This window comes from Rattus norvegicus, chromosome 9, assembly GCF_021556685.1.
Source record: "Rattus norvegicus strain SHRSP/BbbUtx chromosome 9, alternate assembly SHRSP_T2T, whole genome shotgun sequence".
Classification (NCBI taxonomy): domain Eukaryota; kingdom Metazoa; phylum Chordata; class Mammalia; order Rodentia; family Muridae; genus Rattus; species Rattus norvegicus.
The window spans coordinates 17,864,137-17,889,948 of NC_141542.1; the positions used below are offsets into that span (position 1 = coordinate 17,864,137).

The following is a 25,812-nucleotide window of genomic DNA, read 5'->3' on the forward strand; positions in this document are numbered from 1 at the left end:
TTCAGATGTTGACACTAATGATCAATAAAGAAGGTTCTTAAGAGTGAAGAGTTTGAGATTACTCCTTTATTGACCAGAATACAACCAATTTACTTGATAGTAACCAGATGCAGGTAGTCAATATATACAGTGTATATCCTTATCAAAATAGAAAAGCAAATGAACAAAACAACAACAACACATAAATAACAAATCTTCAAATGAACAGAAGGAAAACCAAATAACCAAAACAATTAAAAATTAACCAAACTTTAAATAGAAGAATTGCGCTAAGCATTCTTTTGCTGCTCCTTTTGCAGAATAGACTTATAGCCTGTGGCTTGCCTTGGAGACATAGTAGACAAGCAGTTAGTGATGGTAACAATCTTTTCGAGAGGAGGGGAAGTAGGTCTGTTTTGTTGGAGTGGGGGTATTAAGGAAAAAGCCTACCAATGCTGAGAATAAATGATATTACAGACTTTGTCACAAAGTCTTTCCAATATTGTGAATTGATCTCCACGAAACTCTTCTGGGTGACCCATCAGGACAAGTACAAATTTACACGTGCACAGTCTTTCTGGATGACCAGCAGCTCTTGATTGATGTGCATCAGCACTTCTCTGCGTCCCTCAAAAAGTGCACACTTTTTGGAGATGCTGAGGTGAAAGTACGGCCTATTCAATCCAAAGAAGTTAAACTAAAGGAGGAAAATGCAGTCCACAATTGCTATGGACACTACAGATGAGACGCAATAGTGGTGTATTTGCTGTGCACACTTAGTTCTCCTCCTGTAGCACTTCTCTCCAAGGGAGATCTTGTCCTGGACTGTGTTATGTTCGAGTTTCTGCTGGAGAATTTCAGACCTAGCAGAGCAAGGGAATAAAGAATTATTGAGTGGTTGTCAATTCAGCTCTCCCTCTTACATCAGCTCTATTCAGTTGGACAATCCAGCATGACCTGTCAGCTGAGGTCAGTCCCTGCATCCCCAAGTGACATAGAGTACCTACGCTTGGATTTATATCTCAGCTTTTAACACTGCTAGAATTTGAACTGTGGACTATGCACTGTGCTGGGATTAAGAGAAAAATGAGCATATTTCCCCACTGGTCCAGGTATATGACATTGAATAATAACATTGTAGCTGGGTCTGAATCTGAGTTCAAGAGTGGTATGAGCAACCTAGAATACCATGTGGATTCCTTCTGGAGAACATGCCCAGAATTGAGGTGAAATTTCTGATTATGTTAGCACTGAAGGAACCCGTCTAGTTTCCATTTGTAACCACTGTATCTGCAAATACACAGAGAAGCCATCTCACATCAGATCCATGGGAATTGCATAGATCCTGTAATCACTGAGAATGTGCTCCATGCAAATCTTCCCAGCGTACACACGGACATTAAAGGTGCTTTTGATGTAGAAACAGAATAGCACCCCTGTAAGTCTATGGCTAGTGTAAGGCAATTTGTGAGAGGACAGAAGAGAAAATGTCCTCAGATCTTTCCTGAGAGATCATAGGAAGAAAGGAGTAGAACATAGCAAGAAATACAGAGGATCATATATATTGTTTCATGGGCAAAATTCACATGAACTGTACCAGAACAATACTCTGAGTAGCTCCTTAGCTGCCTGAGGCTGAAATCCAGGTGGGGTGGTCATCCACCCAAAAAGGGTATTTATATAGGGAAGGATATTCAAATGGCTTCTTCCAGCCTATGTTCCTACCTGAACATTAATGCTTAATGTAAAGATTCCCCAGGATTCACTGGAGGTATAAAAACAAATGTTGAGTGTAATATGTACATAGTGGCCAGAGCCCATAGACAGCTCAGTCAGTGATGTGCTGTCCTCCCATAAACCGTCATAGACTCAGGGTTCTTTCCCCATTAACAATCTGGCTTAGCAAGTCCCAAAGGTTGTGTAGAGCTGTCTTGTTGCTCAGCAAAGGATCATATGTTGGTGGTGGACTAGACTCTTGTTCTTGTTCACTCTTTCAGACTTTCCCCAAAGTGTGCAACTTCTTCTAATCGGAGCTGTCTTTACCATAGCCTGAGTGACTTCATGCCCAAAGCTAGAATCATAGGAAATCTCCATAACCAGGATCCAAATCAACAAATTTTCTCCCCGTAATGTGATTGTTCCAGAGATAATTTGAATAAGTAAGTAAAAGCTTGCATGGATTATCTCACACTGAATCAGAATCTATGGAAGGGCTCCATCGTATGGTACACTTTCACTCCTTGGCTGATGGACGTCTGGATAGATTCTCCTTCAAGGTTACTCTGGGACCACTACAACACTGATGCTCCCTAGTTGCAATGGCAATACCTACTCCTTGTTGTGGAATCACTGGGTTAACTAAAACTTCTGTTCCACTTTCTGAACATGGCTTCTCATAGGGCTACCTGTTCTTACACTGTCAGACCCATTTGAAGCTCATCATTTCTCCTAACCCATTGAGGCTGAAATTAACTGAGAGAAAATGATGTTGATCGACACTTGCAGAATGCTACACAGATAACATAGAGGAGCGCTTTGGATTATCTGTGCACCTAAAGGGATTCCTGAAACTGCCCTGTTCTTGCACCACAGCATAGCTATGCGACTTTTTCTGGATGACGATACAATTCCAAGCAACTCAAATTCTCAATGAATAAAATCCAAGCCAAACTCCCAGGGGAAGTTGTAGTTGCCAAGGTAGCTCGAAAGTAATGGTAGCAGGCAATGAGGAAAGCAACCTTGGAGAAGACACAGTGAGTGACATAACCTTCCAGTGGGCTTTCACAATTCACAAAGAACAGAGAAGCCGCATAAACTCATGGATTTTATAGAGAAGCCTTGCACTTACCGCCCTGTACTCCATTCCTTTGATGTGCTCCAAAGGATTTCAATGCAGATCAGTAGTTTTGCCCCTAATCACTTGAAAATCTAACTTTACAGGTGTTTTTGTGTCCTCTTTTTGGGGGTTGCATTTCTAAAGGATTTTATTGTCCTGCTTCTACACCATAACAAAAAGGGACCTGCAAGCTCTAGGCCTGTACCATTTGTTACCCCTGTGAAAAACGACTCACTTGAACATATTTCCACTCCTCCCCCAGACTTCACAAGATAATTCTGTTCTGAAATTTTTGGAAACAGAATAAATTAGTAATTTAAGTGTCCTTTTGCTGTACAGAGCTAGATGGAGATGCCAAATGACTGGGCAGCTCTATTTCATGTTTCATGGATGTAAAGTGAACGCTTAGAGTACTTTTCTCTCATGAAACTTGGAAATAGAGGGAAACACATGTTCACTACTGAAAACATACACACACACACACACACACACATATACCCACACACACACCACACACACACACACACACACAAACACACACACACACAGACATACACAGATACTCACTTGCACGCACAAATGAAAACTTTGATCTTGTGCAGCACATTTCCTGTTGAGTGAGGAATTACTGGGAACAATGCTGTGTACAAGTCTCTTAGACTCAAGCAGGCTGTGCTGCCCTGGCCTGTACTCATTTCCACTTCAGGAAACCTTTCTATGCAGATACTTGCTGGTCCGACAAGTAAGTTACATGTTCTGCACAGATAGCCTAAACAACACAACATCAAATCCCCAAGAGAGAGATTTCTAGGAAAAGACTCCATCAAGCGCTATGCTGACTCATCATAGGCCCCTCACTAAAACTACCCTGTTTCCTTCATAGAAGACTTTGGAAGCATCAGAGAAGACAGTAACTAATGGTCAGTTCCCAGGAACTTTTCATCACATTAGAGTTCATGTGATATTAAAACAACCTCAATGTCAGTCAGAAAAAGGCTAAATATATAACATACAGTGAATTTTCTGGAATGCAGCACTGTGTACAATATTGAGAGGGAATCTATCCTGTGAGAATGCAGTGCCCATGATATAGTCAGCAAAGAAATGTCAGCAGAGGGATGCACTCTAGGATTCCATGCAAGATCATGGTGAAGCCAATAAGACAATCCAGAATCTTCCCGGGCGATAACTCTGTTCAGGTAAAGTGAAGAAATCTAATCCTTATTTTTAAAATAGCTGAATGGTTTAAGAATGTGTTGAGACAAATAAGAGAGGGGGCTCCACTTGGAACTGGACGAATGATGCAAAGACTGCTGGCCAGCACAAAAAAAGGAAGCTTCATGTTTGTTGAGAGACCTAGGCTTAAAGGACTAAGTTAGATAATGACTGGACAAAACTGCATGTCATGAACTGGCCTCCCCGCATGCTCCCTAAGATGCAGGTCAGCACAGCAATGCACCTTTCTTGAGAATTGGGGGTATATACTGATAACTTTGTTCTTGATGTCTCAAATCTCTCATGGCAACCCTCAGCCTTTGAGAAACCTTTTCCACATCCTTGCTCTTCTAACCAGCTTCAGACTGTAAGGCCCAGTTATGAACTCTGCAGGAGCACTCAAATAAGACAGGACTGACATGCTGATACACAGGCTCTGTAGTTACCCAAGATCTATGAAGCATGAAGTCACCATCTTCATATACAGGGACATGAGGGGAGGAAGAACAAAAGCCACCACAAATGAAAATGAGAACCATTTCTTTGGCATTTCCACCAGGCTCTCCTCCTTGAAAACTACTTACTTCCTGAGTCTCACACGAACCCTGTAAAAAAAATGAGCTCCAGGCTTTTGCTTCATCCCTCAGAGCCCTGTTCTAGTCTAAAGAGGGGCTCCCACATAGCACCCTCCATACATAATGGCATGTAGTGCTGTGCTGTGTGATCAACCTATCTCTCTTAATGAAGTGCAGATTCTCAAAGAGCAGGAGCATTTGCTTTCCAAACATGCAGTTTCTTGAAAAGGGGCTATCTCAACAGAGGGCCTTGTAAACCATCACATGAATGAACACTTGGATGAGACCTAGGTCAGGACATGGATCCATCAATAGACAGTTACATTGGTTTGTCTATGTTTATGTTAAGACATGAGGACAACCTGACCATGAGGCCTAACCCTACCTGCTGTTGCTTGGCACTTGGGTCACAGATGTTCATTCCGGCCTCTTCACAGAGCCTCTTTGCCTCCACAGAGGATGCTGGCAGTTCAGTCTGCTCCACCAGCAGTTCTCTCTTCTCATTCAGCAAAATCTGTATATTGTTCTTCAATTGAGCTTGTTCACGCAGGAGCTGGGATTGCCTGATGCTGAACCACAAACAAAAAATGGTAAATCCCAGCCAGCTTCTATTTGCCTGTCACTCCTGCAAGTCCAATCATCCCTTCAAGGGTCCTCATCCTCAGAAATCCCCAGAATAGAGCCACACTATACAAGTTAGCACCAATTAGAGGAGGTCAAATCCAGAGGGCACATTCCACAAGAATCAAAGTACTTCTGAAAATCCTGACATTAAGACGGTTTATATAAATCAAGGAAGAAGAGATGGTCCATAAGGGAGCTCGTATGTCCATGGTATGGTGAAGCCATCTTCACGTTGTGGGGAAAGCCCCTCTGAGGGCTAGTTGAAGACCCAATAGCTATACAATCTTGCCATGTGTTTCTCATGGATCACAGATCTTTAAATCTCCTGTCAGAGTCCTAGAGATTCAGAGTTGATTGATATTCCCATCAAGGTGCAAACCATTTCTATCTAGAGGATCTTTAACGGGGAAAATAACAATTGGAGGGTCTTCTACACCCTTCACATGTACAACTGAGTCCAAGAGCTACAAATCTAAGACCCTTGCCAGGAGGCAGCCTTCTTGTTAAGAGTCAGACACTACAGAACCAGAGCCCTGACTTTTGTTAAAGTCATACAGGACAGAAGCATTCCCTGCCTAGTGCTGGATTCTCATCTCTGTCAGCGACTCACCGGTAGGAACTGTTCACTTGTATGAGCTCCTTGTACCTCTCCATGGCATCACTTATTGAGTTGGTCATCATTTGCATAGCCATCATTCTCATCTCATGTTCAGATTGAAGGACTGGCAATTCGACATGCAGCCTGGGTTAGGCCAAAGGAACAAATAATGTTTTGAACTCACGATTTCAGAATTAGGTGAAATGTAAATAAAAATATATAATAAAAAATTTCAAATTCAAGGAATGGTGGAAGGGAAGAAAATGGCAAAGTCAAAAACCAGACCAAAACCCAACAGTGAGACTCAATCCACAGAAAATATTTCTATGTAAATAAGCAAACATTTGTTTTGAAATAAGGACTCCTTGGAATCCTGAGAGATATGGTTCTGCAAAGACTCACTATATAGGAGGGGGCAGAGCCTGAGAGCTGCCTGTTTGGGAATAACAACAGTCAAGACCACAGTGACCATTTCTAGGTCACAATAAACAATCCCTGGATAGTTAAAAAAATAAAAAACTAAAGATCAAAGCAGGTGAAACAAATTAGTTAAAATCAGACTGTTCTATTATTTAAACTCAGTATGTACCACATACTTGCTCCTTCAAAGTATTTGTACTGGTTAAGTTTATTATCCTGGGCACAGGAAAACAGAGTCACAGTACCAGTTGGAGGGACCTGACCTTCAAGAGCTGGCAAGGTTAGCATGATGGAATTGACTAGTTCAGGAAGAAGATTCCTCCAGTCCGTGCCACAGCTTTGGGCCCAAGAGAAAGCTGTGATGACATTTCTCTTGTTTTGAAAGCAGGTATACTCAATCCTTGGTTTCTATCGTTACATGAATTCCCAGAGGGCATAACTAAGTTTGACAGGGAAGAGGATTTATAGCACCTCCTCCCCTCGGGAGAGTCCTGTGTGCCACCAAGGTATACAGAAGGAGCAAAGTGCTCTTTTGATCAGTGTGGGCCTCCACGTACTCATCACTATCATGACCTGCAGAGTGTTGATCAAACAAATCCTCAGACCCCATCAAAGGTCCCAGACGTCCTGATCCTGAGTAAACACCACATATACTTCCACATACATACATAGCAACCCATATCCAAACACATTTAGAATGCCAACTACATGCATGGAGGTGCCATAGAATCAGAGTATAATGAACAAAATCAGAGGAAAGAGTGATGACGTGCAGGCATTTCATTCACACACACTTGCAGCAAGTGTGACCAGGTCCTTCTAGCTGTTGAGAGAACCAACGCTAATCCAAGAGGCTCGGGGTCAAGTACAAAAGAGGTTGACCCTAAACACACAGCACCTAGCTTATCTCACAAGCAAATGCCTGCCAAAGCTCCTTAAAATCCAGGATGAGAGGTGAAACTTTCTCGTGCTATGAGTAAATCTTGAGGTAGCAGAGAGAGAGCACAAGACAGTGAACAGGTTACTGGGCATAATGACTACCTGTGGTCCCACTCATCATAGATATAAAGGTCCAGGAATTGATAAAGTTCATCCCTCTCGAATTGACACTTCTGGATTTCAAATTTGAGTTCCTCCAGTTCCTTTAGACGCTCCTCTTGCTGACTGATGACACTTTGGGATGACGCCTTCCTACCAAAACCTGTAGATAGATAAACCCAACTTAATTTGCATATTTGAACCAATGGACAGAATAGATCATTCTGAATCCGAAAAGGAGGTTGAGGAAGGGGAAATGGTAGGGACTGGGTGAATCCCTGAAAGAACAGAAAAGCTTTCTTAAATGTTGATTCTTAAGCTATGTCCCTCTTCCCAACCTCTAATGCCATACACGTGCCACACTCACTATTACACAATCACCGGCACTGAAAGTTATAATCTGACTGAGACATAAACATCTGCGACATTGTTATATCAGATGTGGTGCAGATAATCCTGGAGTTCATAATGATTTCATAATGCTTAGCACCATCAAGCTCTAACCAAGTGTGGTCCAGCCCAAAATGTCTGAGAACTCAATTCATGACTAGGGGTGCATCCTTCTTTGTTCTCGCCATCAGAGACTTATGTAACCTACAGTAATCTAGAGGATGAAGTGCTTCAACTCCCAAACATGGATGGTCACATTGTTAATCTCACAGTGCCTCCTCCTGCCATTAGTTGACACTCACAGTTAAAAAGCTTCAAGAAAAGACACTGAAGTCTTACAACTTTATGGCTTTCTCTCAAATTAAAGATCAGGAACTCCTGCCTCTTGGTTTGCCTTTGAAAAATCCCAAGGCTCCTGCTTGTAAGGCCTAGTCTTAGAAGGCACATCTCAAACCTACCTCCTTGAGGATGTTCCCCAACTCAGCCCACGACTCACCAAGCCTTCCCCAGAATAGTTTCCTCCTTCCTGTTTCACTAGAGAGGGGTTGAGCTTCCCTCTGACCTGGTGCGGTCTCTCCTTGATCAACACTTTCCTTCCGAAATAGCCTGAGCAGCTGGCGAAACATGCCTGCTTGTGAACCCAAAGGGAACTGAAGTAATATCCCAAAGGCAGTTGGTGTCACCACAACACTGGTGACATCACAGAAGATTCTAGGGATCTCTTAGATACAATAGAGTGTTCAGTGAACGTCTTACTGGTGATGTCACTGGAAAATTCTATGGCCTACCTACTAACAAGCTCTCCCCACACTGATGAATTTCTGTGGGGACCCTTTCCTCCAGTCTCTCATGTGTCACTGGGAATACCATTTGGCAACCTCTATTTCAAAGCTAGATATGTCTCTCTGCTTCATTAGAAGTCAACAATGCTTTTGCTGGGGAGGGATGCTTACAACCCTGAATTGGAGAACAGATTTTCTTTAGCACCCAAAACTCTAGGGACCAAGGAGGAGGGAGATTTTTCTTAAAAGTAAAATCTACTTCTCGAGACAATGCATGTGACACACATTTCGATTCCTGAGCTTTTCCCTTTTTCTGGAGGCCAATATATTTCTTCTATACCTCTGAGTGTATAAAACCTGGAAATATTTGCTTACTGTGCAGTCCTTGAAAGCCGACATTGTTTCCATTTACATATCCATGTATTTCACAAAATCAATGGTCTATAATCCTATTTTTTTGCAATAAAAACTCCTTTTACTTGGGAACATAGTGATCAACTACAGGGCATATATAAAATAATAAATTTCTGTCCGTTTTATATATTATGTAGGACATCCTCCCTTTCTCAAATATAACAAGACAATTAAATTGGACATCAGTGAGCAAATGTCCACTTGGACCTTGTGTTACTACATTGTAACTATATAGCCATCACTTCTCCAATATCATTCTTCGTGAATAGACAAGTCTAGGTATGAGAATATTGGGGACTGCACCATGATCTTTTACTTGTAGCAAACATAAGAATCAGGAGGATGGGAAGGGAGTGGAATGGCCTGAGTTCAGGTTGAACCTCAATTTTAATGGGTCCATACGTTCAGGAGGGAGTCTATTTGGCATTGTGATATATAGATTCTGTCTTCTTATCATAGGTGTTATAATAATTCAACATGAATGTGTGCTATAATGCCACCCCACCTCAGAGATGTAAGAGTGAAAATCATGTCTGACCTTTCTGGGAAGAACTCTGCCTTTTACTACCATCTGGAGTTATACAACATCACTATACAAAGCTCAGAAGAGAGGGGTGCAGATACGCGGGCCTTAGAAATTGAGGATCTTTTCTACTGATCAAGCCACTTGTTTTTCCTATGTAATTTTTCCCTTGCTCTTTTACTAATGGTGGCTGACTTCTTTCCTGGCCTGAGGTAAACTGGAGTCCAATCTTTTGGATTACCGAATATTCTATTTTTGAGATGACAGTCCCACCAAGTGTCCTACTGCATACAGAAGGTATGAATAATTCTCAGGGGCTGGAGTAAGTTAAAAACGTCTGTGACAACAAAGAACTGATTAAGAAAACAAGAGCCCAGCTGCTCATCAAGATCACAGTTGTATGATAGTAAGAAAATGTAAATAGGGCATTGGGTGAAAAGATAAATTAATTAGGAGGTCATAGGCCTAGAAGGGGTAGCCTTTGCTCTCAGTGGAGCTGCCATTCTTTCTGCCATTCCTCGCCCTCTGCCACAGGACCAGAGACTTCCCCATACAACTGGCTGGCCTTGCCAAAGACCTGGCAGGGCTTCTCCCTGTAGAATAGGACAGTAGAGTCCTTGAGGACTCACCAAGAGGTCTCCTCCACACAGGTTCCTTGTTGTCAAAGGGAAATGTTCCTGCAGAATCCTGCCATGGCAGCAGGAATTTCAACCTGGCTGCTCTTGGTCCAGCTCACTGGGTGCAGGCCTGAGGCCCAGGGGTATCTGGGGAAAGAAGCAGCATGCACTACCTCACAGCTCTCTCTTTGTTGGATGCAACTGCTAGGACTGTGATAGGATTTTTGTTTCTTGTGTGTTTATTAGAAATACCTACAAAGCTGATTAAAGTTGTAACATGCCTTCATACCCAGAGTGCAGAATGTTTTTAAATCGTTGTTGTTCCTGTTTTATGTTTGGATTTTGTTCTTTAATCCCCTCAGGAAATTTCCCTGTGCTTAGAATGTTAAGCACATGCTCAGGAGGGATCGATTATTCAAGTTAGGCAAAGCTTTTGTTCTCACCATCACTCCACAGATGATGCCATTACTTACTTTCAAATAAGAAAACAGTTATAGAGAAGTAAATTAACCTGTAAGCTATCACTGAAGAAACACATCATGATTGTGGAATGGCACCCCAGTATTTTGTATTTCCTAAGTTATTTTTATTTTAAACCCTTTTATTTGATTTTTTTGGGGTACATTTCATTTTTTTTAAATCCTTAAAGGTATCTTTTATTCCTCTCGTCCCATTTACAAGGTGGAATTTCACCTCTGATTGTTAGTCCAGATAGTTTGGTCAATGGCTTAGATATCACCCTGGCCTAGTTTCCTTGCCATAAGCTGAGTTAGAAGCAGGCTCAAAGGTTCAGGACTCAACAAATAATGAATTCCACTACATCTGGATCCCTAGACTCACACCCAGGAAGTGACTGGATTTCCATTCACTATTTTAAAAAAAAGATGCAGTTCATTAACATGTAAAAAATTTCTCAAGTATATTAAAGTGTTTACATTGTCATACAGTTTTTTAATACCTGGCATTCATCTTTTTCCAAATCCTAAAATTTCTTTCTTATTCACATTTTCTTTTTTTGATTATTTCTTAGTGTTATTATCATTTTTTAAAATTTTAGTTTTTTTAATAGATATATACTTTTTATTCAAACCTTATTCCCTTTTCCAGCTTTTGGTCCATAAGCCCCCTGCTGTGCCCTCTCCCATATGTATGGTCCCCCAATCCACGCCACTTAGAAACCCCTTCCTGGATATTCCACTGCACTGAGGGTCCAACCTTGGAAGAACAAGGGCTTCCACTTCCACAGGTGCCCCAACAAGGCTAGTCTCTCCTACATATGCAGTTGGACCCCTGGGTCAGTCCATGTATAGTCTTTTGCTAGTGGTTTATTTGGTTGGCATTGCTGTTCATATGGGGTTGCAAGCCCTTCAGCTCTTGGAATCCTTCCTCTAATTCCCATAAAGGGCGTCCTGTTCTCAGTTCAGTAGTTTACTGCTAGCTCTGACCTCTTTATTTGACATGCCCTGGATGTGTCTCTTAGGGGAGATGTATATCCGGTCCCTTTCAGTAAGCACTTTTTAGCTTCATCAATCTTACCTAGTTTTGGTGGTTGTATATATATGGGCCACATGTGTGGCAGACTCTGAATGGCTGTTCCTTCAGTCTCTGCTTTAGATTTGGCCTCCATATCCCTTCCTATGGATATTTTTGTTCCCCATTTTAAGAACGAATGGGGCATCTGCACTTTGGTCATCCTTCTTCTTGAGTTTCCTGAGATCTGTAGATTGCATTTGGGTAATTCGAGGTTTTGGTCAATATCCACTTATCAATGAGTGCATATTGTCAATGAGGGGTGCTGAGTATCTGGAAGAGAATGAGGGAGAAGAGATGTGAAGAAGGACGCCAAGACAAGAGTCTGATCAAGGCGACAATTTTATTTTTCCCCAAGGCTGAATTTGTACCATAAAAAGGGTAACAGAGAGAGGAGAGAAATAAGAAACATTTACCCACGCCAAGGACACAATATTCATGTGGTCAGGGAATTGGCTGATGTTGACAGGTTGTCAGAAAGGTCACAGGTTTCTCATATCTATTAGTCAGCAGGATGTTGGTTTTTCAGAAAGGTTACAGGTCATGACATTGGGTATCTTAACGTCACACGTTATCATATGATTATTCATCTTGACCACCATATTTGTATTAGTCTTCTGCAGCTGGCTGGGGATTTTCCATGAACCCCATCATACTTACTTCTAACCATAATAATAACATCAATAATGGAGGGCTTCAAGGCCATCGCTCCCAACAGCATACCAAGTGTGTTTTTCTGTGATTGGATTACCTCACTGTGGATGATATTTTCTAGTTCTTTCCATTTTCCTATGAATTGAACGTAGCATTGTTTTTGATAGCTGAGTGGTACTCCATTGTGTAGATGTACCACATTTTTCGAATCCATTCCTCTGTTGAAGGGCATCTGGGTTCATTCCAGCTTCTGGCTATTATGAATAAGGCTGCTATGAACTTAGTGCAGCATGTGTGTTGTTGTATGAGGGAGTATCTTTTGGGTATATGCCCAGGACAGGTATAGCTGTGTGCTCAGGTAGTGCAATGTCCAATTTTCTGAGGAACCTTCAGACTGATTTCCAGAGTGCTTGTACCAGTTTGCCATCCCAGCAACAATGGACGAGTGTTCCTCTTTCTCCACATCCTCACCAGCATTTGTTGTCACCTGAGTTTTTGATCTTAGACATCCTGACTGGTGTGAGGTGGATTCTTAGGGTTGTTTTGATTTGCATTTCCCTGATGACTAAGGATGTTGAGCATTTCTTTAGGTGCTTTTCAGCTGTTCGATATTCCTCAGCTGAGAATGTTTTCTTTACCTCTGAACCCCATTTATTAACAGGGATGTTTGGCTTTCTGTACTCTAACTTCTTGTGTTTTGTGTACACTTTGGATATTAACATCCATCAGATGCAGGATTGGTAAGGATTCTTTCCCAATCTGTTGGTTGCCTTTTTGTCCTAATGACACTCTCCTTTGCCTTACAGAAGCTTTTCAGTTTTATGCGGTCCCCCCATTTGTCGATTTTTGATCTTAAAGCATAAGCCATTGGTATTTTGTTCAAGAAATTTTCCTTAGTGCTCATGTCTTCGAGACTCTTTCCTACTTTTTTTTTCTATTAATTTTAGTGTATCTGGTTTGATGTGGAGGCCCTTGATCCCCTTGGACTTAAGCTTTGTCCAGGGCAATAAGAATGGGTCAACTTGCATTCTTCTACATGCTGACCTCCAGTTGATCCAGCACCATTTGTTAAAAATGCTATGTTTCTACCATTGGATGTTTTAACTCCTTTGTCAAAGATCAAATGACCATAGGTGTGTGGGTTCATTTCTGTGTCTTCAATTATGTTCCACTGATCTGCCTGTCTGTATGCCAATACCATACAAACTATTGCTCTGTAATACTGCTTGAGGTCAGAGATGGTGATTCCCCCAGAAGTTCTTTTATTGTTGAGTATAGTTTTTGCTATCCTGGGTTTTATGGTATACCGAATGACGGCAAATTGCACTTTCTACCTTTATAAAGAATTGAGTAGGAATATTGATGGTGATGTCATTGAATCTGTAGATTGCTTTTGGCAAAAAGGCCATTTTTTTTGTACCATATTCATCCTGCCAATCTATGAGCATGAGAGATCTTTCCATCTTCTGAGATCTTCTTCAGTTTCTTCAGAGATTTGAAGTTCTTGTCGTACAGATTTTTAATGGCTTGGTTCAAGTAACAGCATGTTATATTATAGTATTTGGGAGTATTGTGAAGGGTGTCATTTCCTTAATTTCTTTCTCAGCCTTTTTACCCTTTGAGTAGAGGAAGGCTACTGAATTGTTTGAGTTAGTTTTATGCTTGGACAGTTTGCTGAAGTTGTTGATCAGGTTAAGTAGTTCTCTGGTGGAATTTTGGTGTTGCTTAAGTATACTATCATATCATCTTCAAATATTAGTGTTTTGACTTCATCCCTTCTAATTTTTATCCCTTTGACCTACTTTCATTGTTTGATTGCTATGGCTAGGACTTTAAGTACCATATTGAAAAAGTAGGGAAAGAGTGGGCAGCCTTGTCTAGTCTCTGATTTTAGTTGGATTCCTTCAATTTTCTCAGTTTAGTTTGATATTAGCTCCTGGTTGGATATATTTTGCATTTTCCTATATTTAGATATGGGCCTTGAATTCCTGATCTTAACAGGACTTTATTAGTGAAAGGGTATTGAATTTTGTCAAATGATTTCTCAGCATCTAATGAAATGATCATGTGGTTTTGACTTTGTTTATATGATGAATTTCGTTGATGGACTTCCGTATATTAAACCATCCCTGCATCCTTGCCATGAGGCCTACTTGATCATGATGGATGATTGTTTGGATGTGTTCTTGGACTCAGTTTGCAAGAATTTTATTGAGCATTTTTGCATCAATATTCATAAAGCAAATAGGTCTGAATTACTCTATCTTTGTTGTATCTTTGTGTGGTTTAGGTATAAGAGTAATTGTGGATTCGTAGAAGGAATTTGGTAGTGCTCTGTCTGTTTCTATTTTGCGGAATAGTTTGGGCAGTATTGGTATGAAGTCGTCTATGAAGGTCTGATAGAATTCTGCACTAAATCCATCTGGTTCTGGGCTCTTTTTGGATGGGAGATGTTTAATAACAGTTTCTATTTCTTTATGAGTTATGGGGTTGTTTAGATGGTTTATTTGTTCCTGATTTAACTGTGGTACCTGGTATCTGTATAGAAAATTGTCCATTTCCTTCACATTTTACAGTTTTGTTGAATATGTTTTTGTAGTAGGATCTGATGATCTTCTTAATTTCTTCAGATTTTATTGTTATGTCTCCCTTTTATTTCTGATTTTATTAATTTGGATACACTCTCTGTGACCTCTGGTTAGTATGGCTAAGTGTTTATTTATCTTGTTGATTTTCTCAAAGAACCAACTCCAGGGTTACTGATTCTTTTGATACTTGGTTTTGTATCTTCTTGTTTGATTTCAGCCCTGAGTTTGATTATTTCCTGCCTTCTACTCCTCTAGGGTTTATTTAATTTTTTTCTAGAGCTTTGAGGTGTGCTGTCAAGCTGCTGACATATGCTCTCTCTTGTTTCTTTTTGCAGGCACTCAGAGCTATGAGTTTTCCTCTTAGCGCTGCTTTTATTGTGTCCCATAAGTTTGGGTATGTTGTATCTTCATTTTCATTAAATTTGAAGAAATCTTTAATTTCTTTCTTATGTCTCCAAAGACCAAGTTTTCATTGACTTCAACTTCCATATATATGTGGGCTTTCTGTCTTATTTGTTGTTATTGATCAGCAGCCTTAGTCCGTGGTTTTTTTAAAGGATGCATGGGATTATTTCTATCTTCCTATACTTGTTGAGGCTTGTTTTGTGACCGATTATATGGTCAATTTTGGAGAAGGTACCATGAGATGCTGAGAAGAAGGTATATCCTTTTGTTTTAGGGTGTAATGATCTATAAATATATGTTAAATCCATTTGGTTCATAACTTCTGTTAGTCTTTCTATGTCTATGCTTAATTTCTGTTTCCCTGATCTGTCCATTGATGAAAGTGGGGTGTTTAAATCTCCTACTATTATTGTTTGGTGCAATGTATGATTTTTTTGAGCTTTAGAAAGATTTCTCATTGTTTAGGGACACAACTGCTATATACTTGACAAATATAGCAATAACCCAGAACATCCGCAGGAAGCCTGTGACCGTTGGCCACATGAATATGAGTGTCTTTCAAAATTCATCACGATTTTGGTAAGATCTTTCGCGTAATTGGTGGCTTGGCTTCCCACAAACATGGTCCAGTTGTCTAGAATCTCCTCCTTGGTTAGCACTCATCCTTGTTTTTGTCTTACTCATACACAAGATGCCAGGCCTCAGCCTTCACATGGTCATAGTCCTGAGGGAGGATCCAGTGGAGAATCACATCCTAGTCCAACTTCCCATCCTTGTTCAGATCTGGGAAATCACTGAACTGCTCCCCAGACAAAATCCAGTCTGTCTCAGGGCAATTGTCCTCGTGAGGAAAAGATGTCCACAATGTACTCATCCTGGTCCACAAACCCATCCCCGTTCTTGTCGATATCCTTCAGGGTTTCCAGAACTACAATCTCCTTCATATGTTCTAAATGCTCTTAGTGTAGGAAAGCAATGAACCCGTCCTGAGTAGCTGTCAGGTCACCGTCAAGGCCTTAAACCTCCTCTCATCTCATGGAGGCAACTTTTTAAAGTTGTGATGATCAGAGCCATCTTGGAAATCAGCAAGGTTAACCAGGTAGTAGCCATAGGTGGCCTGCTTGTATTCTTCCCAGGAGATCTTTTCGTTTATGTCCCTGTCATAATCCTTCCAGAGTTTAGCCACATTATGGTAGATGTATCTTTTCTGTACATGTTTGATCCAAACTTTCAGGTCCTCAGTAGTAACAGGGCCGCCTCCATCACTGTCAATTGGATCAACAATTTTCCCCAGCCTCTCCTGCTCTCGTTCAGGATTAGCTATCAAAGGTCTTGGAGTCCTCCTTGCCCAGGAAGACCTCATGATCGTACAGGAAGCTGTGCTTGTCCTTTGGTGGCCATTCGCCCAGCTCTGAATCGGGACAAACCATGTGCTCCTTGCTCATCATGCTTTTGGCCCTGAACGCCAGGACCAGTGCCAGCAGCAGCCCATGGAGAGTCCCAGGCTGACACCATGCACCACAAAGGGAGGCAGCAGGGAAGTAGGGGCTCAGAGCACCTTAGCAGCTGTCCATCCCCAGAGAGGGCTTTTGTTACATTTCAAATGTTAACCGTTTTCCTGTTTTCCCATCTACAAAACCCCTTATAAAACCACCTCGTCCTTCTACTATGAGGGTGTTACCACACCCACCCCACTACCCAGGCCTACCTGCCTCCCTGTTCTGGTTTCCCCTACACTGGGGCATCAAGCCTTGACAAGACCAAGGGCTTCTCCTCCCATTTGTGCCCAAGAAGGCCATCCTCTTCTACATATGCAACTGTAGCCATGGGTTTTTCCATGTGTACTCTTTGGATGGTGGTTTCAGCCCTGGGAGCTATGGGTGTTTCTTACTGTTTTTCTTATGGGGCTGTAAACCCCTTCAGCTCCCTCAATCCTTTCTCTTACTCCCCCATTGGGGACCCTGATCTCAGCTAAATGGTTGGCTGCAAGTATCTGCCTCTGTATTTGTCATGCTCTTTACCCTACTCTTTTGAGCAAATCACCACAGAGCAACGAAGATGTATTGTCTTGGCATGATGATGTACAGACAAATAGATGATGTCTTAATTCCTATAATTCCTATAATTCTATAAGTATTCCTAAAATGAGATTAGTAATTTTAAGCTCCTTTATAATGAGAATGCTATTAAGTTTTCTCTGGTAATCAAAATTGCATTGAGAACTCTTCTTCTTAAAGTGTCATGAGTGAATTGCTTCTGCAATACCAAGCAGGCATCTACAAATTAGAGCCCATCCTAAGAGGGTATAAACCAATTAACCAAAGTTCATAAAAAGAGAACTAATGATTTACTATAGGTGCAAGGACTGAACATAAATAATTGACTGGATTTGCCTGTAGGTAATTTCACTTATTCTTTTCTCATAAAAATTACAGCTTTTAACTCTCCATGAATGTGCAGAGCTAGTGACAGATGGTGACTGTTTATCCTGATGATTACTCTTCATGGATATGCATGTAAACATTCTCTGTCTTAAACTGATTATCCAACTTATGATTTGAATTCCTGTGCAAACTTGTGGTGAACTTTTCACCATGTGATGTTGTGTTCAGAAAGATATACAAATGCTGAGGAGAAAGAGAGAGAAAGCTTTTTAGACAGAACTGAACTGAAGAGAACAGAACTCAAGAAGAACTTAGAAGTAAAGGCATAGCGTTGAGAGTAAGGCATTGAGAGTAAGGAAATTATTGTGTCATAAGAGCAAGAGGAAAGGAGATAAGAAGAAGAGAGCAAGGAGAACCTTATAGCCAAACTTTATGGAGGCAAACTTTTGTAGAAATTTTAGGAAAACGGAAGAACTTAGAAATAAAGGTTAAAATCACTGCTCTTCAGCCTTCAGCGAGGCTCACTGAGTAGCCTGTGCTCTTCAGTCAGGCTCACTGGCTAGCCTGTGCTCTTCAGCCTGGCTCACTGGCTAGCCTCTGCTCTACAGTCAGGCTCACTGTCTAGCCTCTGCTCTTCAGTCAGGCTCACTGGCTAGCCTCTGCTCTTCAGTCAGGCTCACTGGCTAGCCTCTGCTCTTCGGCTGGGCTCACTGGCCTATGGGGCCCTAGCACATCGCTTAACCATCTGCTCATGACTGCCTGACCACACTGACCACCTGACCGCCCTGACTTCTTAAAGTCGTCTTCTAAAAGAGCACAAGAAACCAAAGAGAAACACCACAGTAAACTATTCCAATGGGCTTTGCTTAACCTTAAGTACTTTCATTATTTCTTTAAAAGAATGAAATATAATTTCGGCTATTCATATAGCCAAGAGAGCTGTGCAGTAGTCATCGCTTTATGGAATTTGGTGCTAAATCAAAAGATTCCTTAATTCTATTACGATGTTATCTGTATGCTGTACGATGTACGTTTAGAAAACACAACACTAAATTCCTAAAATATAGATGTTTTAAGACATCAGCTCATGGAGAAACATAACTGCTTACCTATCTAGACTGGCCTTTTTTGCTATACTGCAGGTACAATCAATTTTCCACACTACTTCCATGATTTTCAAGAATGATTAAGACAAAAATAAGTTGAACATAATGGCCAGAAAGGGGGTTCTGTCAAGTTGTCTTATGTGGGACAAGATACCAAGCTGTAACTGGTCAACCTAAAACCACCTGTTCCCAAAACTAGCAGAACTTACAGAAAATACATACTTTCTTATCATTCCTCCTCCCAGATGGTCAGAGATTTATTGAGCACCTACTACAATCCTAGCCCTGTGCATCTAAGGGTGTAATGGTGAATAAAAAAATTAATAAAAAGCCTCATTAAGGAATAAAGAAAAATGAAACATAACTTTGAAACTCAGAATTCAATATAAACAAAACCACCATTTCTTTAACTGGTGATTTCTGAAAACTTCATCATTTTTTCCATGGGCTTCTACAGTAATGATACTCAGTCTTGATTTTGTACATCACAAAAAGCAAGTCACACTTCTTTCTTGGCTCCCACAACTGTCAAAGGGAACAACACTGTCGCTGTCCATTGTGCTTCCCTATCAATCCTGCTATGGATGGTAATGAATTCCAGTCTTTTCAATGTGAAAACAGGCCACCACTTGAGGGCAAAGATTATTAAAATTACCCAAACCGGTATATTCTCTAAAATTTTCACATAGCATTTTACTGATATCACAATGTAAATTCACCACAAATATTTAATCAATGAAAATATTGAATAGCTCTGCAAATAGGAGCGATAATCATATATACTTGAAAACAACTATCATGGAAACAAACGATGTAATAGGAGAAAAGTTACATCACTTAAAGGTACAGAAGCAGCAAAAAAGACACTACATTTCTTGGTTTGAATGTTAGGTGATACACTTGATCTCTAAAGACAGGCAATGTACTTGATTTTTAAGCCCTTCAACTGTGCCCTGTCCACATAGAAACTGCAGTAGATGACAATCTTTTGTAAGATTTATTTATTTATATGTGAGACAATGCAGCTGTCTTCAGACACACCAGAAGAGGGCATCAGTACTCCTTACAGATGGTTGTGAGCCACCATGTGGTTGCTGGCATTTGAACTCAGGACCTCTGGAAGAACACTTGGTGCTCTTACCCACTGAGCCATCTCTCCAGCCCTCACAATGGCCTCTTACACAGCATCACAGTGGTCTATTTCACTAGATGGCTCCAGGGTGATAACAGAGAAACTTTCACAGTTCCTGAGCACTTCTGTGTTCAAACACCACCAGTGCCCACTCTGTGCTGTTGGCACATTCTGACCTTCTCCTAAGGGTTGTCAGCCACAAAAGGGACGGGTTAGCCCCAGACAGCATTCACTGCCCAATCCTAAAAACCCCCTCGATTCTGAAAAAGCCACATTCCATGCTTGCTCCATATTTGAGGAAGCCAAATGGTTGATCTGGCTCAAGGCTCTACTTTTCTTAGCTCATCAACTTTCTTTTCCACTTCTTGTCACAAGAAGTATGTTTTTATGCTGCAACTACACTGCAGTGTGTGAAGGAAACCACCATAAACTCTGGGTGTCACCTCTTGAAATTTAAAATTCATGGCTTTCTAATCAGCACCATGGAAAATAAACAAAAACAAGCAAAACCATTCCAAAGGAACTTGCTGATCTGGAGGCCTGCTCATAGCAGGTAGGAAAGAATTAAATTATGCAGAACTGTAATCTCTCAGAGCTTTGGAGTCTAAAAAAGAGGAAATTTCTGTTTATGTTCCCTTTTAATTGAAGGAGGGTATTTTACATCTTCCAAATACAATCTCTTGCAAGGGGCAACCAATTACAAAGTAGATCAGAAGAAATCTATTAAATAATCATTCATTGCCTGAGGTTTTAAGGAAATATTTTCCTATGATCCCTGTCCTTTAACATACAATGGAAACATTACAGGGAGTGTGCCACCAGGCTAAGCTGCCTCTGAAAAGCCTGTCCTGCCCTGGCAGGTACAGGTCATTTAATTCTAAGTCAATCTGGAGAGAGGTGACAGCCCCAAGTTGCTCTGGGGATGTCAGAGCACAGCTCTCATGCACACTCCAGACCACCTCTCCATTCTTTCCCAATGCCATAGGCTTTCCAATCCCTGCTTCAGCTCTCCATACATCCCTGAACCCTCCCTTCCCCTACCCAATGGGCTCACTTTGCATTGCCTCCTTCTGCCACTGCTTTCCCAGGGCGGGGGAGGGGGGGGCCCAGAAGGAGCCTTAGGAGGGACGCGGGTCTCCTACCTACCTTGATGATGCTGCTCTGGCGGTGCAGCCCGCCCTGCTTGCTCCTTGCTGTCCCTGGGGAGCAGACCGGAGGTCGGACTAGGGGTCCACGCACAGGTCCCCTGGCAGGGCTGGCCTGGGCTTCATCCCTGGAAACTGCAAGGCTGCAGTCTCCATTGGAAACCCCGCCGCTGTCTTAGCGCGCCCTCCCGTGGCCGAGGTGACCCCCAACGCCGTTACCGCCCCCTTCTCTGTCAGCTTCTTCTGATTTTTCTTTTCATTTTTTTCTTTTCTCTTTTTGTTCGCGATGTGGCGACTGCGAAGAGCTCCTCTCCAGGAAGGAGGACATCGTGCAGGCAGAATCACCTCTGGGCCCTGCCGGGGTTGGAGAGGGAGACAGAGGAGTCAGCTTGGGCGGCGGCGCCCTGGCTGCCGGCACCCGCAGAAGGAAAACTCGCCCAGGCACACGCGCTTCTGCGGGCGCGAAATATAACGCGAGCGCCCCGCCCGCTCAGGCCCCGCGCTCACCCACGAGCTCCGCGTGCCCTGAGGCCGGGCTCGGGCGCGGTCGAGCTGCGGGGTGGGAAGGACACGTGTGCCCACTCCGTGGCGCAGACAACACGGGGAGGCAGGACAAGGGGAGGCGTGTGGTGTGGAGCTCCGGGCTCCGCTCAGGCCCGTCAGTCCCCTCTCAGGGCCCGCGGAGGCCCGGGCGGCTTCTTCGGGCCTCCAGGCCCACCATGACCAACCTGAGGCCATCACAGCCAGAGCTTCCTGGTGCCCCAGGCTGGAGGCTTGGGCATGGTGATTGTGGTTGCCACTCTCCTAGGCCGGTTCAGCAGGGCACAAGCCACCACCTGCTGTCCTCTCCTGAAGACATCTTGATGGGGCTGAGAGCCCACATCCAGCAGGCGAGCCTCAGTGCTCAGGGCCATGGTCTTGGGTCTGCACCTTGTTGCCAGCCCCTCACACATATGGCAGCATCACACATATGGCTCCTTCTACCAACCGCCACTAATCACCATTTGGACATTCCATTACAGTGTTGTCAAGAAGAAAGATGCAAACAAACACGAAAAGAATGAAATTTAAAATCTTTTTTATCAGGTTGGAGAGATGGCTTGGTGGTTAAGAGCGCTGCTTCTCCATTGCTCCCAAGTTCAATTCCCAGCAACCACATGGTGATCCACAACTATCTGTAGTGGGATCCAATGCCCTCTTCTGTCTGAAGCTCTCTTCTGACATTCAGGCACACTCGCAGAGTGCTCATGTACATAAATAAATAAATCTTTAAAAATAAAACCTTCTAATCAGTTAATGTATCTACATCTAGAAGCTAGAAAAGGGTCACAGCAATATTAAAAATAACTCAGAAATAGTAAAGGGATGTACGAGAGTCACAAAATTCACTGGGCAAGATGGTGTATACCTGCAATCCCAACACTCACAAGGCTGAGGTAGGTGGATTGCCTTGAGTTCAAGGCTAGACTAAAGTGTGAGTCCTTGTACTAGAAAACAGAACAATTGGGGAGGGGATGGAGAGAGAGACAGAGAGACAGAAGAGACAGAGAGACAGAGAGACAGAGAGGGAGACAGAGACAGAGACAGATAGAGAGAGAGAGAGAGAGAGAGAGAGAGAGAGAGAGAGCGAGAGAGCTTGATGTCATTTCCTGCACTGATGACAAGCTACTGAAGAATGTGAATGTCTCCTATCAAGCACAGAGTGTGCTAATGACAGAATGGGTTTCTTATTAAGATATCATAAACTATAGATGGAAAAGTAAAGGAATGTATAATAAATAAAAGAGAAATCAGACATCGGAAACCTAAATTTAGAAGACTGTATATGTTTAAGTCACAGGGGAGGGAATGGGACGATGTGGGGGAGAGAATAATCAGAATAAATTATATATGTGTATGAATATGGAAACTAAGAGCAACCAATGAAAAGAGAAAAGCAGGTTTATTTTACGATGAAATTGAGTTCCCATATGACACTATGTAACATTTTGTAAATTGATTATATGAATTATCAGCAATAAAAATCAATTGTTATTAAAGATGTGGTTGTGTTCATATTATTTAGAAATGTTTTAAATTCTTTTTATTTATTTGCTTATTTATTGATTGATTTTTTTTAAGATAGGGTTTTTCTATATAGACCAGGTCGACCTCACAAAACAGATCCACCTGCTTATGCCTTCAAAGTGTTAGGATCAAAAGTGTATACTCACACATGAAAGTTACATTCTTAAAGTGATAAAAAAGAAAGTACAGTTATCAACATGGTACAATTATTGAACAGTGATCAAGTGAATGGAAATATCAGAAACACATTTAAGGCATTAGGTCACTGTTGTTAAAAGGATCTTAAGCAGCATATATAAGTCAAATCATCCAGGAGACACATTTCGAAAAAAAAAACAAGAAACTGGGTAAACATGATTTAAATTTTTTAATCTATTAAAAATTTTAAAGTGCATTCGATATGAAAGTGTAAGTGATATACTTCACATTTTTGCTTATATACCATCTTCAATTTTATGTGCATTCTGCAAATATTGTCCATGTTTATTCAGGCTCTTAATATTTCCCCATGACTGATAACATTCACAGATATCATATTGAGCAAAATGTATATGTTGAGGTATAATAGAATTGTATTCTACACAGTATAGCATAGAATTATGTATATATAACTTCCCATATATGTGTGTATATACATATGTAAATGGCTCAAGAAAATGAGTATCACTTTATCATTGTAGTATTATTTTCATCAAAATCCTGAGAACATTGAAATGGCATCAAATACTGACCAGATTGGCAAAAAACAAAAAAAACAAAAAACAAAAAGAAAAAAAAAACTCCAAAAAATAAAACTCTTATAAAGAATCTAACGATACTAGGAAAAGATGCAAAAATATTAAAGTCTCAATGAAAAAAAAAAGCCCAGATGAAATACTGTATATTTTCTCAACTCTAGGATAATGTATTTTTGTACAACTATCAATAAAAGGCCTGAATTTTGAAGAATTCAAAAGTAGTGCAGTATAATTATGCAGTGGACAATACTGTTGCATACCATTTTACATAACTGCATACACTCTCGTTCTTTTGTTCCGTGGTCTAGCAACGAACTCCGGTAGATTTATGGGGAACTCGGGTAGATTTATGGGGAACCATTGCACTGTAGACTTAAACTGGATTAATTTGGGGATGAGTAAGTCGCATTTTGTTAAAGTTGCTTGAAAAATAAACCGTTGGATATTAGTATGGCAAGTAATTCTCCCTGAAGGAAAAACCAGACACCAAGAACCTAGACCACTTCTGTCCAAGAGAAATTTCTAGATGATAGAAATATTCTATATCTGCTGTGTTTCTGGCTATGGATTCTGGCTGGCTGTTTGCCTCCTGGTTTGCCTGCTGTGACTAAAGAGGCAGATTTTAGTTCTAAGTTTAGTTCATCTCAAATAGCCATGTGTGACCACTGGGTGCCATTTGGACAGTGTAGCCACAGAAAACTGAAGCAGTGTAACCAAAGACTCACCCAGGAGTCAGTTGACCTCCTAGAAGGTGACTTGGGAAAAACGTTGGCAATGATAGCCTCTTGGGGAGCTCACCTTCACCAAAAACAAACTGTGAATCCTTACTCTTCTGAAATAGTCATAATGCAAATGGTCTCACACCCACCCCAACCCTCACCAAAGACACTTGAGAGGGAGCTGAACCCACTGTGTGCTTTAGATTTCAGTGTAGAAAGCACTTCCTTCGAAGTGGAGCAGACTGAGATTGCCAAGTCCTTTGCCTGGCACCAGGGACTTGGGCCTGACCAGGGGTGAGGAGGAAATGAAGAATGACATTGGACACACTTACATGGGGAAGGCTGGGTCCATGAGCTGGAGAAAAGGCAGCATCCCAGAAGCTCAGCATGTTTATTATATAGAGTTGGCCAGGAAGCAGGGCTGTTGCTCCAGGCAGCAAGGAGGTGGGCATTACATGCAGATAAACAAGGAGGGGAGGACTATGCATATGTAACTGACAAGGGGCAGATTTAGCTAATCTCAGTAGGAGCAGTCTCTGCAGCTGGCAGTCTTCAGGCTGTAAATATCCAGATGGGGCCAGGGGGAAAGGTAGAGTAGACTTTTTCTGCACACACTATCAACACCATCCTGAGAAGGCTTTGTCATGTCTCTGAGCCTCAAGGGGTATGGGGGCCTTTGCCTTTTCCCCATGGATAAATGGCTTTGGGTCCATGGCATGGTCATATCATTTTTACAACACACATCCTCTTAGGGCTGCAGTTCCTCAGGACTTCCTCTGCACCCACAGTGAGATCTCAAAAGAAAAACAGAAACCAAACAAACAAAAAATGTGCTCAGTGAACTGGTTAATTCCCTAAACTATACAGATCCAGTGTCCTAAGTCTAGGACTTCCTCAAAAGCTACAGAAAATCCTGTGGACCTAAAATAAGCAAGAAAAAAAAAAGAAAAAAGGAAAAAAAACAAAACAAAGACCCTTGTCCCCTCCACAAAAAATGAATGGGAGAAAAAATTATTAAAGGTTTTCATAGAAAATTGTTTAAGAAAAACACACGGGAATTGTACTTAATAGAATTAGTGTGCTGAGATGTGAGGCCCACTCACAGCATGCAGCATTTGGGAGTCTCAGACAACTTAACAGAAGAGGACTCCTAATTATTCTTTGTGACCACTCTCCACATACTACTCACAGCTTAATACTAACCTTCATAATTGAGTTGGGGATATTATTCACCATAGCAGATAATTGAAGCATTTGTGCACAAAGACACAGACACACACACACACACACACAACCATGCACACAAAACACACACACTCACACACACACTCACA

General features: G+C 41.6%; 1 protein-coding gene across 3 annotated transcripts; it reads right to left on the bottom strand.

Moving 5' to 3' along the window:
- Positions 1–51: 51 nt before the first annotated feature.
- LOC134480476 (uncharacterized) lies at positions 52–21,498 on the bottom strand. Of its 3 annotated transcripts, XM_087568503.1 has the most exons (6): positions 20,957–21,132; positions 11,548–11,814; positions 7,289–7,448; positions 5,840–5,971; positions 4,991–5,174; positions 52–842 (listed from the first exon to the last, which is right to left on the bottom strand). In XM_087568503.1, the coding sequence occupies exons 2-6, from the start codon at positions 11,702–11,704 to the stop codon at positions 837–839; spliced, it is 639 nt and encodes a 212-aa protein (XP_087424629.1). In that variant the 5' UTR covers positions 11,705–11,814; positions 20,957–21,132; the 3' UTR covers positions 52–836. The 3 variants fall into 3 exon arrangements, with proteins under 3 accessions (XP_087424629.1, XP_087424630.1, XP_087424631.1); XM_087568504.1 differs by lacking the exon at positions 11,548–11,814 and having other exon boundaries at positions 20,957–21,498; XM_087568505.1 differs by lacking the exons at positions 7,289–7,448; positions 11,548–11,814.
- Positions 21,499–25,812: the final 4,314 nt, after the last annotated feature.

What these genes read in the sequence shown, in the direction of transcription:
- LOC134480476 (XM_087568503.1), bottom strand. Translation starts at nt 11,704, where the DNA reads ATGACCAAAGTGCAGATGCCCCATTCGTTCTTAAAATGGGGAACAAAA. An exon ending in TATACAACCACCAAAACTAG is followed by an intron (nt 7,449 to 11,547) that starts GTAAGATTGATG and finishes ATCTATCTACAG; the next exon opens with GTTTTGGTAGGAAGGCGTCA. An exon ending in CAAGTGAACAGTTCCTACCG is followed by an intron (nt 5,175 to 5,839) that starts GTGAGTCGCTGA and finishes TTTGTGGTTCAG; the next exon opens with CATCAGGCAATCCCAGCTCC.